The 16,488-nt window shown below is 47.7% G+C and overlaps 1 protein-coding gene across 1 annotated transcript; it reads right to left on the reverse strand.

Annotated features, from left to right (window-relative positions):
- Positions 1–12,076: 12,076 nt before the first annotated feature.
- SIGMAR1 (sigma non-opioid intracellular receptor 1) lies at positions 12,077–16,454 on the reverse strand. Its single transcript, XM_088153059.1, has 4 exons — positions 16,273–16,454; positions 15,956–16,156; positions 15,509–15,601; positions 12,077–15,421 (listed from the first exon to the last, which is right to left on the reverse strand). Exons 1-4 carry the CDS (start codon positions 16,433–16,435, stop codon positions 15,195–15,197), a joined length of 684 nt encoding a protein of 227 aa, XP_088009185.1. The 5' UTR covers positions 16,436–16,454; the 3' UTR covers positions 12,077–15,194.
- Between the last annotated feature and the right edge of the window lie 34 nt (positions 16,455–16,488).

A 16,488-nucleotide genomic window follows, 5' to 3' on the forward strand; every position in this document is an offset into this window, starting at 1 on the left:
TGGGTCTCAGTTGCTACTATGTTAAATGCTTCCAAGGAGCAGCTGGTTAGTCCCCATTGGAAAGGGATCCTGGACTCCTTGGGGGATCATGCTGGACCCAGCACAGAGCTCAGAAAGGCCTTGTTGGCTATAAGAGCAATGTAGCAGCAACAGCAGACCCTCATCTTTGGAGCCACCAAGCACATGGACTCAAATTTCTGGGGCAAACTTTTGCTTCCTTCCACAAATAGCTTCCTTGCTGGGTAGAACTAACAGATCCCACTTGAGTGGATATAGACCAGGGTTTCTCAACCTTGGCAACTTTAAGATGTCTGGACTTCAACTCCCAGAATTCCCCAGCCAGCTTCAACTCTGGGAGTTGACGTCCAGACATCTTAAAGTTGCCAAGGTTGAGAAACACTGATATAGACAGTCTGCATTGCTGTCTACTTGAGAAAACCTTTCATTTCCCATGCAGACCCTTCAACAGGGTGTCTGGGTGTTGTGGCCATCTGGAAACTGAGGGTTCCCTGACAGCCATCTGTTGCCCAGAGTAGCTGCCAACACTGAAGTCTGATGGCAAGTGCAGAACCTCGATGTAAGGTGGGCTGGGGCAAAAGCAGGGATTTGATCAGGAATTGTTCCTTAGGCTTGTTACTTGTCAGAAACACCCCCCTGCTGTTCACCTAGTCCAGAATCTGGTTTCAGTCCGTAAGTAGCCAGACCTTCTGGAACCAGATGACCCGGAATGCTCTGGAATCAGAGGATGGAGGAAAAAGGTTGTGGTTGGCTTTCCTTAGCAACTAATAGATGTTGAACTGAACATGAATGAAGAGCTGTCCATTTGCTGCATCCTGTCCAGCCAAGCTGAGAAAGGATTCTGGCCACCAGGAATAGGCAGGTGTGAATCTGTCCCAACTGACTGGTAGAGGGATTTCTGGGAGAGTTCATGTGCTGGAGAAAAGCGAGGTTTGGGCCTCTGGCCAAGGGGATTTGTCAGAGGGTCCCCTGTTCAACTGGTGCATCAACCTACAGGTAGTCCTCACTTAACAACCATTCATTTAGTGACCATTCGAAGTTACAATGCTGCTGAACAAAGGAACTTACAACCGGTCCTCACAGTTACAACCGTCACAGCACCCCCGTGGTCACATGATTGCAATCTGCTCGCATTTACGATGGTTGCAGTGTCCCGGGGTCACATGATCGCCATTTGCAACCTTCCCAGCTGGCTTCCGGCAAGCAAAATCAGTGGGGAACCATGTGATTTGCTTAACAACCACATGATTCCTTAATGGCCGTGGTGATTTGCTTCATGACCGTTGCAAAAAAGGCTGTAAAATTGGGTGTGACTCGCTTAACAACCGCCCTGCTTAACAATGAATTTTCCGGTCCCTATTGTGGTTGTTAAGTGAGGACTATCTATACTGCATGGGTTGCGGAGTGGGGTTTTGCAGTGCACTGTTGCTGTGACGGTTAATTCTCCCAAGGTTATTCCCTCCTTATATCACAGCTCCTTTTGCTGGCCTTGCCATTTTTAATTGTCACTCTTTGTTGAACAAAGCTTTTATTTATCCTTTCTTTCCTTTTTTGTGATGGCATCTCTTTCAATAAAACTATTGACTGGGCAGAACAAAAGCCGTGCAGGCTCTCCGAGCCTTTATCCGTCTTCCTTTCTGATACTTCCTTAGCTCCCCTGTCGAAGGAAACTTCACTAATTACAGCCAAGTTTTGGCTCAGAGCCCCAAACTCTAGGAGACTTCAGAGGCCTTTTCGGCCTCTGCTCATTCGCTCTTGGCAAGACCTGCATTGCTACCGAAAGTGAGCAGCTTCAGCCGCGTCAGTCACGGACACAGCAATGCTGAACACAGAGAGCCATTCCTAGTCACCACAGCTTGCAGCCACGATCATCTGCCCATTTTTATTGCCAAACCCCCCACCCCACCCCCCACATCCAAATATTCAGTCTCCTCCATAAGAACTTGGAGCAGATAACACCATCCTTTCATCAACCCTCCTTCCCCCCCTAAAAACCACCCAAAAACAAAACCCACCAAACGGGCTGCAGACTGACTCACAGCCGAACTCAGAAGTGCTTGGTTCAAGGAAAAGTTAATGTGCTGTTGGCACATGGCCTCTAACCAAGATGCATCAGCTACCACAGTGATAAGATGGGGGTGGGGTGGGGAAAGGGAGAGCATTCAGCTGCTATCTTTTGGCCAGAGAGACAAAGACTAGCCCATTTGGTGCATCTCTGTTTGATTCTGAGCCAGCTTTCCTCAGCACCCCCTTTGCATTCCCCATTACAGTTCCCAGAATTCCCAGCTGGTCCAATCCATATGGAGAGCGCCAAAGTTGCTGCATGCCCTTGGGAAGGGCTATTCTTTGGCTTCATTCGGTGCACATTGCCCCTTTTTCAAGGTGCATAAAAAACCTGCCCTCTTCCTCAAAAGGCCCAGATAACAACTGTTACTAAGATCCCGCCGTGCATTGGGAGAGAGGAAAAGCCCCAAAGACAGAAGAACCGGAGGGTAGAATGGACCAAGCTTACTCCAGGTAGATGGGGTCATCGACCATAGTTTTCCCATCACTTCAAGTTAAGTGCTAACAGTCATGATTCAGCCTTGCACAGCTGCTGTGCTTGTGGAGGAAGGTCTTCCCCAGCTTTCCTCAGAACTGGTACCCACTTGGATCACAGGAGGTTGGTCACTGATGGACAAGGGAGTCTCTGGAGCCTCTGAAGGACCCAGCACACCCAGCCCAGGTCTCAGATCAGAACTGCTCATGGAGGGAGGTGACTCGAATGGGCTCCTTCTCTGGCTGGGTCTCAAGTGGCTTTGATAGAAGAGGCCCTTCAACCCCACATGCCCCCTGCTCTTCCCTAAGAGGGCATCCTCTTCTCCAGGATGGGCTTGGACATCGAGTTACTTCTCAGCTCACACTTGGTGCCAGAGCTGACCCAGATAAGCCGCGCTGCATCTCCTTCATGCTAGGAAAATCAATGGCTGCCAACTGCTGTTCCAACCCAACCACACGTAGGGCTTCCGTTTTTTTTCAAGACAGCAGAAATGGCTTATTCTGTTTTGGTGCCTTTTCAGCCTTAAATAAACCCTTGTCACATTAATATTACAGATTTCCTGGGAAGCCCTTTGAAATTATACACATCATTTCCAGGGGGGCATATTATATAGGCCATCTTAGGAGGTGATCTTGGGCCTTATTAGAATGCTGGTTATGTGATGTGCCATAGGGGTGTTTTTTATAACAACATTGATTTGGGGGGCCAGAGTCCTTTAAAAAAGCTTGAAGAAATTAACCTCTTTGAGTTTGAGTTTTAGCAATTCCATAGACATGTCTGTGTAGTTTTTTGGCAACAATGTGTTCCTTGGCAAGAACATAACCTTCCTGGATGATTTTTCGGCTCCCTCGTCTTGTAGACAAGCCTGGGCTTTCTTCATGCTCTCCTATCCTTTTACTAACCAGACCTGACCCTACTTAGCTTCCATGACCAGCCAACACCGGTCATGGAAGCAACAACATGGATTTTAATATTTTTATTTTTAAAAAGCATATGCCACCCTCTACCCTCAACAGCTGTAGGCAGCTCACTAATATAGCTATGGAAAAAATTATGAACCCACTTAAAAATGTAAGCCTAATTTTGTTTGTTTATGAAATTTATAGGGTGCCCAACTCCATCAGAACTCTGGGAAGCATACAGCACGAAACAAATAAAACCAAAGAATAGGAAACCACATGAAAACAAATGTCTAGAAAAAAGAATGCCAGCGCTACTGAGCCATTGCCCCAGGCCCTCTCTGGCCTGCAGCCTGGGGGAGGAGCCAGGTTTTAAGAGCTCATTTAATTAGAATTAGGGTGGGGGCCATATAAATCTCTGGGCAGGGTTTCTCAATCTTGCCAACTTGAAGATGTGTGGACTTCAACTCCCAGAATTCCCCAGCCAGCCATGCTGGCTGGGGAATTCTGGGAGTTGAAGTCCATGCCTCTTCAAGTCACCAAGGTTGAGAAACCCTGCTCTGGGGGGACGTTGTTCCTGAGGGCAGGAACTGGGACAGAAGAGGACACTTCCTGAGTCCCATCAGGTGACATTGTTTAATTGATGGGACCTGGGGGATGACAACTCTGCTTGATCATATGGGATAGGTGGAAGCTAAAGGAGACAGACTGTCCCTCTGATAGACAAGCTCTGGGCCATGGAAGGCTGTGTAGGGGATCACCAGCATCTTGAATTGCACCCGGAAGCCTAGCCTACTGGTAAGCAAAGCAGCTCATGGGGCAGTGATGACATGTGGGCTGGGCACTGCCAACCCATAAATGCTTATCTGGCTGCATTCTGGATCAGCTGCAGCTTCCAAGTGGTCTTCAAGGGCAGTCCCACGTAGACCACATTGCAGTAGTCCAGACAGAAAGTGATGAAATCACGAGTGACTGTCTTAAGGGTCTCCCAGTCAGGTATGCAAATCAACTTGGAGCTAATTTGAGTGAATCTAGGAGAATACCCACTCATCCACTGTACAGGTTTCCTCTATATTTTACAAATATATAACAGATAGCTTCCTGTGGTGATTGTGCTAATGATGAATTCCCCTCTATAATAAAGAGATCTGGCCTACCTTGCAAAATTGTTGTAAAGGTTATGGAGACGCATTTGTATCAGAGGCTAAACTTGGTTAATTTTTAATTTTACCTTTGAGGTTATGGGGGTGGTGGTCCAGTGTGTTGCGTGAATCCAGTCCCTTTGGTTAGAGGAGGATGGGATCTGTTGCACAAAGCCAGAAAATGGGTTAATTTACTAATCTAGATAAGTACTGTATGTTGTGTGAATGGAGCACTTGTGTCCCTGTTGAAATACAGGCCCAATTCTCTTTTGGGGGTGTGCTTTTTGGAGTGCCAAAGGCTTTAGGATCTACGAGTCAATCCGGACCATTTTTAATTAATCCAACCTGATCCTTTCCTCTAAGTAAACTTTGTAATTAGGAGCAACCAGTTGGAAGCTCCAGTGAATGCTGTTGCATTCATTAGCTTCTCCGTTTATTAATTAGTGTCACCTATGACAATCGATAGGATAGATTGGGGCTCGTGTGGGGGGCCTGGGGAAAAGCTCGCAGCAGGCTCAGTGATAAGAGTTCAAAAGCCACCGCTTCCAGTTACTTGCAATCACTATATCTATCTTTGTTTTAAACTATGTTTGAGCAACTCCTGGCTGAAGGAATGAAGGGCCAATTGATCTATTGGGCTGAGCAAAAGCCTCTGCTCAGGAATGCAAATCAACATTGATTGGCTTTAACTTTTTGCGTTTCGCTTTGAGACGGGGGCTTCCCACCTCAGCTTCGAAGAGGAAAGGTGCGAGGGGGAGGGCAGGGGAGGGGTGGGGTGGGGGGCAGACTGTCCTCTGTTGCCGGTTCCCCTTCTGCAGCACAGACATCTTCATTGAGCTGTTTCCAGGCAAGGCCTGCACACAACCTGGTGTGTTGTGAAACCAAGCCAGGGGGTGCGCTCCCTCCTTCAAAATATCCCCCGCGGCAGAGGCCAGAAGAGGAAGGTGGCCTGGTGCCTCGTGGAAGAGCTTGCAGGTCAGAAGTTGAACAGAAAACTGAGCCCCTCTTGTGTAGGAGCAGTTGCGCTCCCCTTCTGTCAAAACGGTCCTTCAACCTGTGGTCCACCCAGCCAGGACCTCCCTACCTTAATGGGTGGCTTCCTTTTGCCATGGACAGTTCTTCACAAGCAATAGACTAGTGTCGTCTACCTGTGCAAGGAAGAAGAAGGAGAAGCAAAAGGGAGAAGAATGGGAGGAAGAGGAGAAGGGAAAGGAAGGACAGAAGGGCGGGGGGAGAGGAGGAAGAGGAGGAGAAGGGAGAAGGACAGGAGGAGGAGAAGGAGAAGGAGAAGGAGAAGGAGAAGGAGAAGGAGAAGGAGAAGGAGAAGGAGAAGGAGAAGGAGAAGGAGAAGGAGAAGAGGTGGCGATGGCAGCAGATTAGGAACACTGGTCAATGGGGCATCAGGAAAAAAGAGAGGATGACAGCAACAATTTATTACATGCCTTTATTAAGGGGCAGTACAGATTTTGAAAAAAACCAGATAAAAAGTGTCCTTTCAATTAAATTCATTCACAACTCTCACCAGCCAATAAGCACACCTTTATTTAGAACTAAAACAAACACCACCATCCATGTTTAGAGAAATGCTGTCCAATATTGCAAAACATGCTTATATCCACAATTAATGTAGAAGAGATGCTAACTGGAAAACCTACCAATCTTAATGACAGTAGGATAAATCAAACGAATTAAATTAAATTAATAAAATAACCAGGCTCCACACTAACCCACTACTCAGATACATCGGTCTTTGAACCTTTTTTAAAGGCCATGAATCTTTTAGAGGCGAAAAGGAGGAGGACATGGGTTCAGGCGTCGTGGACACCCCTCCGAAAGCCTGGTGCTTGGGGCCTGCCACCTTGGGATAGGGAAGAGACAGAAGACCCTGCCCAGAGGAATGGGAGAATGAGTGGGGCTGTAGGGAGACAGAGAAGCAGGCAGATGTGAGACCGGAGGGCTCTAAACACAAACACCAAGAGTTTATACCAGATACAAGAGCGTACACATTTTGCAACAAGCTTGAACTGGGTCTGGGTCAAATAAGGAACCGATGTAGAATAACAGACATGGAAATAGTGTGTGTGTTGCGAGGAGAGATCCAGGGGTTTTGTACATGGAGTTGACAGCAGCCATGAACATGTGATCAAACCCTCACCCTTTTATGTAGACCACATGCATGGCGTACATAAGAGGTTGTTACCATCTTGACTTTGTTGACCCTCCCTGTATACCCTCCCGTAAGGTCCTGAACAGCTCAAATGGCACTGTTCTGGGCTAGATGGGGAGAGGAATCAAGAGGACCAGCTGGGAGTTGATTGCAACCACAATCTCCACAGTCTCCTCTATCCACTCCCGCCACGACCCTCTGAATACTCACCACATGAACGTTTGAGAGCCTCCTTAGGGGTGCAGAGTCACTCGTGATCCATAAAGAATCCAGCTGGTGGGCAGAGAGATCTGGAACAATCCAGCTGCTCTGGAGACGTACGCAGGGAGGATGGAGCCCAGCGAGGACAGGAGGATGACAGGCCCAAGACCGACAATCGCTATCCTATCTTGGTTCAAGTTGGCGTGATGCGAATACTTCCAAGACAAACCGCTAATGAGACCTTCTGTCACGGTTGGCCACACATCATTATCAAGGGTCACCAAAGACCCATAGACTTGAGCATAAACAGTAGTAATAATGACATTGGAAGTCCTGATGATGAATCAGGGCACCCAGGGGAAGTGGATAAATGGGAAACAAGACAGGACCTGGGACTGCTGTCGGAGGGGCACCCGCCATGCACGGAAATCCCCAGGTCTGCCAGCTGTAATTGCTTCTGCAATTTCTGCAGTTTCTAGCAGAGTAAGGATCAGCCAAGACACAGCTGCGAAACTGGCTGCTGCAGTTCTGAATCTGCCGCAGAATTAGAGTTGCCCAACTGCATCTGGGACACGCTTCCAGACTGATCCCAATCCAGTCAGAATCCATAGAATTGGAGTACACTTCAGTTCATATAAACAGAGCCAATGCAAAGCTTTTTTTTCTTTTAACCTGCGTTACTGAAAACAAGACAAAACAAAAACCTAACTCTCGGCTTGGTTGACTATGTTTTACTGAATAAGCCGCAATTTACTGGAATTGTGTAATACGCCAGCCTATATTAACCATGCTATACTTACAAGCCACATTTCAGCGTGGCACAATGAGTAATTCAAACTTAGTGTTATCAGGGGTTTTGCTTTAAGGAAAATCAGCTTTCTGATCTGATGGAGCCCCTGGTGATGCTGGAGATGGCAATAAGGAACCGAGTCTCAAATTCCTACATGTCTGTTAGAAGCAAATCTAAATGCAACGAACAACTTCTGCAGTCTTTTACAGCAGTGTTTCTCAACCTCAGCAACCTGAAAATGTGTGGACTTCAACTCCCAGAATTCCCCAGCCAGCATGCTGACTGGGGATGGGACTGAGACGATGTTGGCTGGGAAATTCTGGGAGTTGAAGTTCACGCATCTTCAAGTTGCTGAGGTTGAGAAACACTGTTCTACAGTACTTCTCACTGTTGGAAGCGTAGCAAAGGCTGCTGATTTAGCCATTCTGGGTCACGATTTACAAACCACTTGCTAAGCATACTCTGTGGTCGGAGCCATGTGTTTTCTTTAGGAAACCATGGGTAAGTCAGCTGCCTAGAGGCATGGATATAAAAGACAGCCAGTGCTCTTGAACTGGGATCATCATCAAGGGAAGCTGGAGATGTCGTTTCTGGAACTTGAAAAGACACTTTACTTTTTGCAGTACACATTTATGGTTGGGTTTGCGCGATCCACTTGAGTAAATGTCATTGCTTGATAAAAATCCGAGTTAAAGAGATACATCTCTTTTGCAGTACACATATGCAATTGTGTGTTTGCGTGCATGCCTATGTAAAGCTACACATATAAACGGTTGAGCTGGAAGTTTATGAACTTATTTATTTAAGAGGCTTTTATGACCACTCATCTTATGTGCCATAACTGAGAGACTCACACCAACAGCAATAAAGAATTTAAAAGAAGCAACAAACCCCCAAGAATAACTCCTGATGCCCTAAAACAACTCTCCCCAGTATATCAACAGACAATCACTAGGGCTCCAGCCCCTCTCTATCCCAACGTCTGGGGGAAAACCATTTTTTAAGCGGCGACATTTGTACTTTTAAATGGCAGAACTAGCAAATGTTGGGGTTTCTGTTGGCTTGCTCTCCTTCTTGTGGTGAACCACATCCGACCACATTCGGCTTTTGGTCACTGAATGTGCTAATTATTTGGTTATTGCTTGTAAGGAGAACCAGGGAGTGTGGCGGTGAGGGGGCTGGACTAGGGGTGGGGGTACCCAAGTTCTAGCCCCCCCAGCCCCAGCAGCTCCTTGGGGGACTCTGGGTCAGCATTCTTTCTCAGCCCAACCCACCTCGCACGGTTATTTCTGGGGGGAAAATAGGAGAGAACACTACACGTTACCTTGAGCTCTGTTACAAAATGTAGGATATAAATGTAATAAAAAATAGATAACAGCCCATAGCTATGCAGTGGCTCACAAAACTCTCACAGCCTGGTGGTGCACGAAAGACTGGAGGCTTGTGTTGATAACGTACTTTCATGGCCACTAGTTATTTCTATATGAATTTAAGCACATGAATTATGAATACAAGTAGTCCTCATTTAGTGGCTGCCTTGTTTAGTGAGTGTTCTCAGTTACAAAGGTGATGAAGAAGTAACTTTGCGACCAATCTTTGCATTTATGACCTTTGCAGGTCTGTAAAGCAAAGGAGAGCTGAAGTTAGATCGTAAGCAGTCATGCTTTCACGTAGTGACCGCTTTGCTTAACAACCAAGTTGCCGGTCCCAATTGTGGTTGCTAAATGAGGATTACCTGTAGTGGCTAGAGTAACAGAATCTTACAAGTCTGACTGTGCCTTACTGTTCCCCACCCTCCCTTCATGTGAATTAGGGAGGCGTCTGCTCGAGTCATTTATACCTGCCTTCTTGTTGTTTTGGACTTGGGCCATGTTTTTCCCCTTGTCCCTTTAGTAATATATCTGGCCTCTCGGTCAGGGTCCTCTTCCTTACTCTCCAGAGGCAGACATAATGTCTAGGATAGGGTCGTCATTGAGCATATCTGGAAGATATGATATGGGGGAGTGTGACCTTGGGAACGGGAAGGAGGGCATAAGACCATTACCAAAGAGATTCCTTACTCCAGGGGAGTGGGGGTGGGGGGGAGTGTGAGAAAGACACTCAGAATAATTCTGCCATAATTACACTTGGTATAAGTTGAGCTGGATAGTTATATTGGCAGGCTTTCAAGATTCTGTTACTTCACCTATTCGTAATAATGATCCTTCCTGTAATCCAAGCGATCCCTATTTCCTGAGTTCGCCAGCCTTGACAGGGGAACTGTGTTAACAGAGCTGTCAATCTAACTTTTCTGCAGTTTTCAGTTTCCTCTTTTCCACCTCAGGAAAAGAGCTTATGCATCTCTATTAGCATGAGAACTCATGCCATTAATAAATGAGCTCGTTTTGTTGGTGTCCTAACCCCATTTGAAGATGTGGCCTTCTCCCAGGTATTAAGAGGGCTACCCAGGAAGCATGCAGGCTTGCCCTGAGTTTAAACAAGTAGGCAGCTAACACAGGGAAAGTGCACATCAGGCCAACTTAAGAAGAGCCAGAAATCCCAAGGACAATCTTCACAAATGTGCCTTAAGCTCTTAAGGCGCCGTAAGATGCAAGAGCTGTGCTTAAAGGCTGGTGGCTGCTGCCCCCTGGCGGGGTTTGGAAACAACAGGCAGTAGATCAGCATGGAAACTTCCCATGGTTTGGGCTGCAGGCTTCTCACAGGTCACTGCTGAAAGGCAGAATGAGCTATGTTCTGCTTAGCACAGGAGAACATGAGATAATTTCCGCATGTCAAACACAATGAAACTTAGCGCTTTAGTGTTGGACTCAGGGAGGCAGTGAAGGACAGGAAGGCCTGGCATGATATGGTTCATGGGGTCACGAACGACTGAACAACAAAATCTTATGATGGCCAGAGGCTGCCTTTAACTTTTGGGGGATTGACACCACCCCACCACTCGCCTGGGCAGGTCAGTAATGCAACGATCATGCAACATTTTCTATCCAAGCAGGAAGAATTCTGTATTCCACAGAAGAGAAAAATGATGGGCGAACATCTCAAAATGCACTCTCCACTTTCTGGAAAGCTGGAAAAGGTCCTACACGCGCTACTTTTAGAGGCGGGGTGGGGACAGAATAGTTGATTCTCTTGTGAATGTCAAGACATTAATGGACTTTCTTGTATTCCCTAGTTGGTACAAGAGAACCCTCACACAAACAGAAACCAAGAGCATGGCACAGTAAAGCAAAAAGTAGAAATGGCATTCCAAGAAACCAACAGGGATTCAATAGTCCACAGAACTCCACCAAATGCAAACGCATGAGCCACTGATGGGAGATGGCGAACGTCCTGGTATCCAGGCCGTAGCTCTTATGCTGCTCCTTCAGTAACTGGCTAGTTAGTAGTACAATACAATGACCAACTAAAGGCAGATCAGCAGCTAGGAATAAGGACCATATAAGCAAAGAATAATAAACCTCTGCTCTTAAGAGCCCTAAAGGTGGGTTTCTCCTACCAGGCTACACTGGAAGCAACCAAATGAACATATAATAATCCAGGATAAGCAGTTTTATTTTAGAAAAGCCAACAAGTCCCATGAAAGAATTCCAGTGACGGCCGTGTCTGAAGAATGAGCTCTATTTATAACTATCAACACTCAATTTGTTGTACCTCCCAATGGCTCTGCCTAAAGGGCCAAGTTCTCTCTTGGGCAGGAGATGGTTTCCATCTGTTTCTTGTTCAGGTTGTTTACTTCTGACGATGTCAAAATTACCTTTCACACAAAGGCACCCCAAAGGATGCCTTGTGGAACTTCTCCACGTTTAACAAATGCTGTTAAATTCACGGGCAGTGAAAAGCAGTATGTTTGTGTCAAAACTGGGGAGAAACATTCCTCCTGAAATCAGACTGGCACCAAACCTGCTGGGTTTTAGGAAAGTGAAAAAGAACTGACGGCCTTGGGAGCTGATATGGGTCCCTGCTGCACGTTTACTGGTTACATTGATTTATGGTTTGCTGTTCCTTGGTGTGGCATGATGGGAAAGAACATCTGTTGGGTTGTTTTAATGCCTTTCACAGTAAACTGGGTGTTTAGCTGGTTACAAATGAAGCAGCATATAAAGAATCTGCTGCAGAGAGTTCAAAGATTGACATAAAATTTGTTTCTGCAGGAGTGCAAGTCATGGAAATTAAGCTGACATATATAATCCAAATCAAATGTGCCTGAATCTCTGTCTGCCCAACCCTGCAGGGAATTCACACAGAACCATGAGTACGAGAGAGTAGTTTGTGGATGCAGTCTGTCCAGTTTGCAACAATTCTCAGTGATAAACAAAAGCAGACACACAAAGGCAAGTTTAATCACAGTCCATTGTATTCTTCTTTTGTCAAAATATAACAATCACACACCCACACTGATTTATTCTCAAAGACTTGTTTGTGAACATCAGACATGATACATTTGCAGTAACTGAGAAACAGAAACTGGAGACATGCTATATATTTGGCCGATGGTTCCAAGGCTATTACATCCAACGGACTGCAAATTCTGGGCTGTTGATGCCAAATACCTGCTAGCAAAGAGAGTAGCCAGCAGAAGTAGGGCATAGAAAGCCTGCCGCCTGGCAAACTTTCTGCAATGCATCACTGCATTCTGACCTGAACAAAGAACTGCTTGAGCCCAGAGTGGGAGGAAAGGGAAAAAAATGTGCCCTCGAACTGTAAGACTTATCAACTCCCAGAAAAAAAAAAAAGGTAAGTCCAAGGATGCCCCTATGGGGCTTTTCCTTGGGGGAGGCATTTGGGCTTTCTGATGAGTAGAGGTAACTTGCCAGCCCATGCAACCAATCAAATCTGGCTAGACCATACCTACTGTCCAACTGCCTTTCCATGGTTGCTGCAAGGAGGAACAGAATACCCTCTTCCCAACTGTATTAGGGCTGGCTAGGACAAATCATTGTTGCCTCCTACTGGCACCTACTTTCTACGCACAAAACTCTGCCCATCTTGCAGAAGATGAAAGGCAAGGACAAATGATGACGGGGGTGGGGGGAGATTCCAATAATGCACAAGAAGGGATAATCCTCCCCCAAGGGAGGCAACAGCTCTTTGACCCATGCAAAATGAAGTTGAGGAAAGAGGAAGAGTTCAGACTGGAGTCCTGATACTCACAAATGATGAGGGCTGAAAGGGGCAAGCAAAGCTTTGACACTCCAGCAATCTCAGAGCATTCTGAGGGTGATGGAGGACTCTTTCAGAAGATTTAATGTTCCAGAAGAGCAAAAGGAAGCATCCAGGATGAGGATCTCTCAGGCATTCTGGAAACAGGGACAGTCCAGAACTGACCACCAATATTACAGGCTCATTTCCATGCTACAGAAGCAGGAAGAGATGTTAGTAAGGTTAATAATACTGGATGCAAAGATAGGGAGCCCTCAGTGATGGGTGATGGCACCCCTTTTCTGGTGGTTCCAATTCTGGGATATTCTGAGAGAAGAAAAAAGTAGCGCCTCTTTGTTTGCTTGTTCTACTGAATCAGCACTGGGTTTGGCGCTAATCGCTTGAATGTGAAGCCAAAGAACTGAATATTCAAGCTTAGGGTTTGGCCATTTCTGCAACTCTAGGAGGAAAATGTCCAGCCAGATACATCAACGATAGGAGGTATATATAAATACACACACACACGTGCATAGCTCAAGAGAATAAGGCGCATAGTTAAGGTGATGGATGATGGCTCTGCATTATTACAGGACCAAACTGGATGACATCTTGAGAATGTCTACAATCCATTTTGGGAAAGAGATGGTTGCAAAGGACATTTTGGTTATTAGCGCTCCAGGCATTAAGACATACAGGAAGAATCATGTCACAAATGCAGATGAAATGCTGTCCTACACAGCAGCTACTGCTTAATTATAATACCATCTCTCCAGAATCACAAGTTCCTTTTGTATGATATGGTTAACTGGGCCGTGGAAGGTGGAGAGAGGGGATATAAACATGTGCAAATTCTAAAACTGAGTTAACTGATCCAGGCTACTCACTCATAGAAGCTAGATTTAGCTCCAAATATATCTAGTCTTGTTCATGCAAACTATTTCCAGGAGGATTAACTTTTCTGTCATCTGTAGTCCTAGAGAGGTCCCATGAAAATGAGGATCCCCATCTCAGGGATTTCAGCCCCTTATGACCATACAAGAAACAGCTAAGGGGGAAAACATGGATGGGGTACGTGTGGGCAACGCCCACCAACCCTGTTACACTGCTGACTCTGACTGGGCCACTGTGGGCTTTAACTTTTTTTCCCCTCTCTAGAATGGGAGGAAGAGAATATGGCAGGAACAGGAAAATGTCTAGCCCCCAGCCTTCTTTGCAGTGATTTGGAAGACCTAAAATGTGGCTGCCAGATGAGCAAATTAGTTGAAATTGTGTGCTGCAAGCACATAAAGGTGAGTCAACTGTCTAAAAAGGAGCACTGCTGGCTGATTTGTGGTGAGAGAAGAGGTTCATGGTAGGCCCGAGGAAGCACAACTGGAATGCTAAATTAGTTTTCCAAACCAGAAGCAGGACAGAGTTGTGGAAGATCCACACACAGGTCTTCCTGTGTTTTCCTAGGGAACAATACCAGTCTGCAGAACAAAACTTCCCAGCTGAAATCCAGTCTGCAAGGTACTGCATGGGTGCTTTCAAACCGGTGGATACAGATATTGCTCAGCCAAATTACCCGTTTTTCATCTGAGAAATTAAACTGGGTACAGAGTGGGGGAAAAAGGAATGACAGAGGATGAAAAGGAAGTACTAGGAAATACTTGTCTGCCTTAAAACAGTAGTGCAAATATATACTTTTAAGGGCTCAATCAATCAAGTTCTGCTGCTGCTTCTCAACTGCCTATTATGTTTATGGGGATCAGGCGGCCCGTTTGAAACAAAGCAGAGAATAGACCAACAGAGCTTGGTGACAGTGTTGCAGGAGGCGTTTATGCTCAGAGCCTGGAGAGAGGATGCGTTTTCTCTCTCCAAAGGTGCCTGGCAAAAGCCACACAACATGATACATGTCATGCCGTCACCACGCAAATTGCATTATTTGGGTCAATTGTGTGATGATGCCATGGCATGTGGGACATCACCCCTTCTATAGATACCTAGGCCTCTCCTTCTCTGCATGGCTCCAAAACACTTTGAATATCCGGTCTCCATGAGACACTGAATAATCACCTTGTGAGCAACACGGATATCTATTTACAGCAGAACATTCAGATATTCATGAATGGGCAACTGAGAATGACACGTTATTGCTCTCTCAGATCCATCTTTGCTTCCTGACGCACATGCTATGCACCTAACCGTGTATGATGGAGAAGTGCAAGCACGGGAGCTGCCCCAGGCCACTAGCACAAGATGGGGAGGCAGGGAAGGAGGTGATCCTTTCATCAGCTGGGAGAGGGCAGAGGAGCAAGGCTCACTGACTTGTGCTGCTGAAGTATGTGTTAGCCTCCAAGATCAGCGCCTTGACATAAACCCGGATGGTGTAGAAGAGTGTGAGGAAGTCCTGAGTGCTGAAGACCGTGTCAGCAAGGACAAAGGTGAGGGTGGAGGGAATGAAGCCTCGGCCATACTCAACCATCCACGTGCCGGCGCTCCACTGCACTGAGGTGACCTCTCCGGAACGGTGGACAATGGTGTCTCCTGCATGAGGCAAATGGGCAGCAGTGAGAACCTCATCTTACGGCTCCCTTTCCCATGCAGGCCTCCCGGTGAGGAACTGCAACTCACCTGGGTAATAAATCTCACTTTTGGTTGTTCCCTCTTTCCACTGCCGGAAGGTCCCTGAGATCACCGTGTCGTAGATGTCAGCCCAATAGCGACCTGCCGTGGAGAAAAGAGCATCCAGATGCCGGTCACAGTTACAGGCAAGGTGCCCGGACGAGTCAAGAGGAGGCCTGAGAGCTGAGAATTTGCTTCTTCTCTTGAGAACTCAGGCCAGATACCCTAATACTGCATAAGCAGTCTTTCTCAACCTTGGCCGCTCTGAGATGCGTGGACTACAACTCCCAGAATTCCACGCATCTCAGAGCGGCCAAGGTTGAGAAAGACCGGCGTAAGCGTTACAAGAGCCACCTACGCGTGGAACTACCAAACGCCGCCAGATAAACTGATGGACTGGGGGGCTCTGCCGAGGGCCGGCGAGGGGTCTTCCTCCACCCCGCCCGCCCGGCTCACCCGAGTGCCCGCCGGTGTCCACGGCGGTGCCGAAGAGCAGCACGTACTCCGAGAGGGAGGCGTGGAGGAGGCACATGGAGCCCATCCAGCCGCCGGCGTTGACGAACACCCAGCGCAGGTCCTCGTCCGGCAGCACGTGCCCGGGGTGCCGCCGGCGCAGCTCCACGATGATCTTGGCGAAGGCCAGCTCGTGGTCCAGGCCTGCAAGGGGGAGAGGGCGCGCTCGAGCCGGGACTCCGCCGCCGCCGGAGCCCCGCGGAGCACCCTGGGGGCTGTAGTCCGCCCGCCCGCCCCCCGCCCGCCCCCCCCTCACGCACCGGCGTGGTGCTTGGCGAGGCGCGCGATCTCCTCAGGGTCGAACTCGAAGCGCCGCGACGAGGCCCAGCCGCGCAGCGCCTGGATCAGCAGCGCCGCCGCCGCCACCGCCAGCCCCACGCGCAGGCCCCGCCCGGCCCAGCCCGGCCCCAGGAGCCACCACATCCTGCCACCGCAGCCGCCGCCGCTGAGGGGACGCGAGAGAAGGCCGCCTGCCC

This window comes from Python bivittatus, unplaced genomic scaffold (assembly GCF_059951505.1).
Source record: "Python bivittatus isolate LINGU-HERP-01145 unplaced genomic scaffold, Pbiv_v1 ctg000570_np1212, whole genome shotgun sequence".
Lineage (NCBI taxonomy): Eukaryota > Metazoa > Chordata > Lepidosauria > Squamata > Pythonidae > Python > Python bivittatus.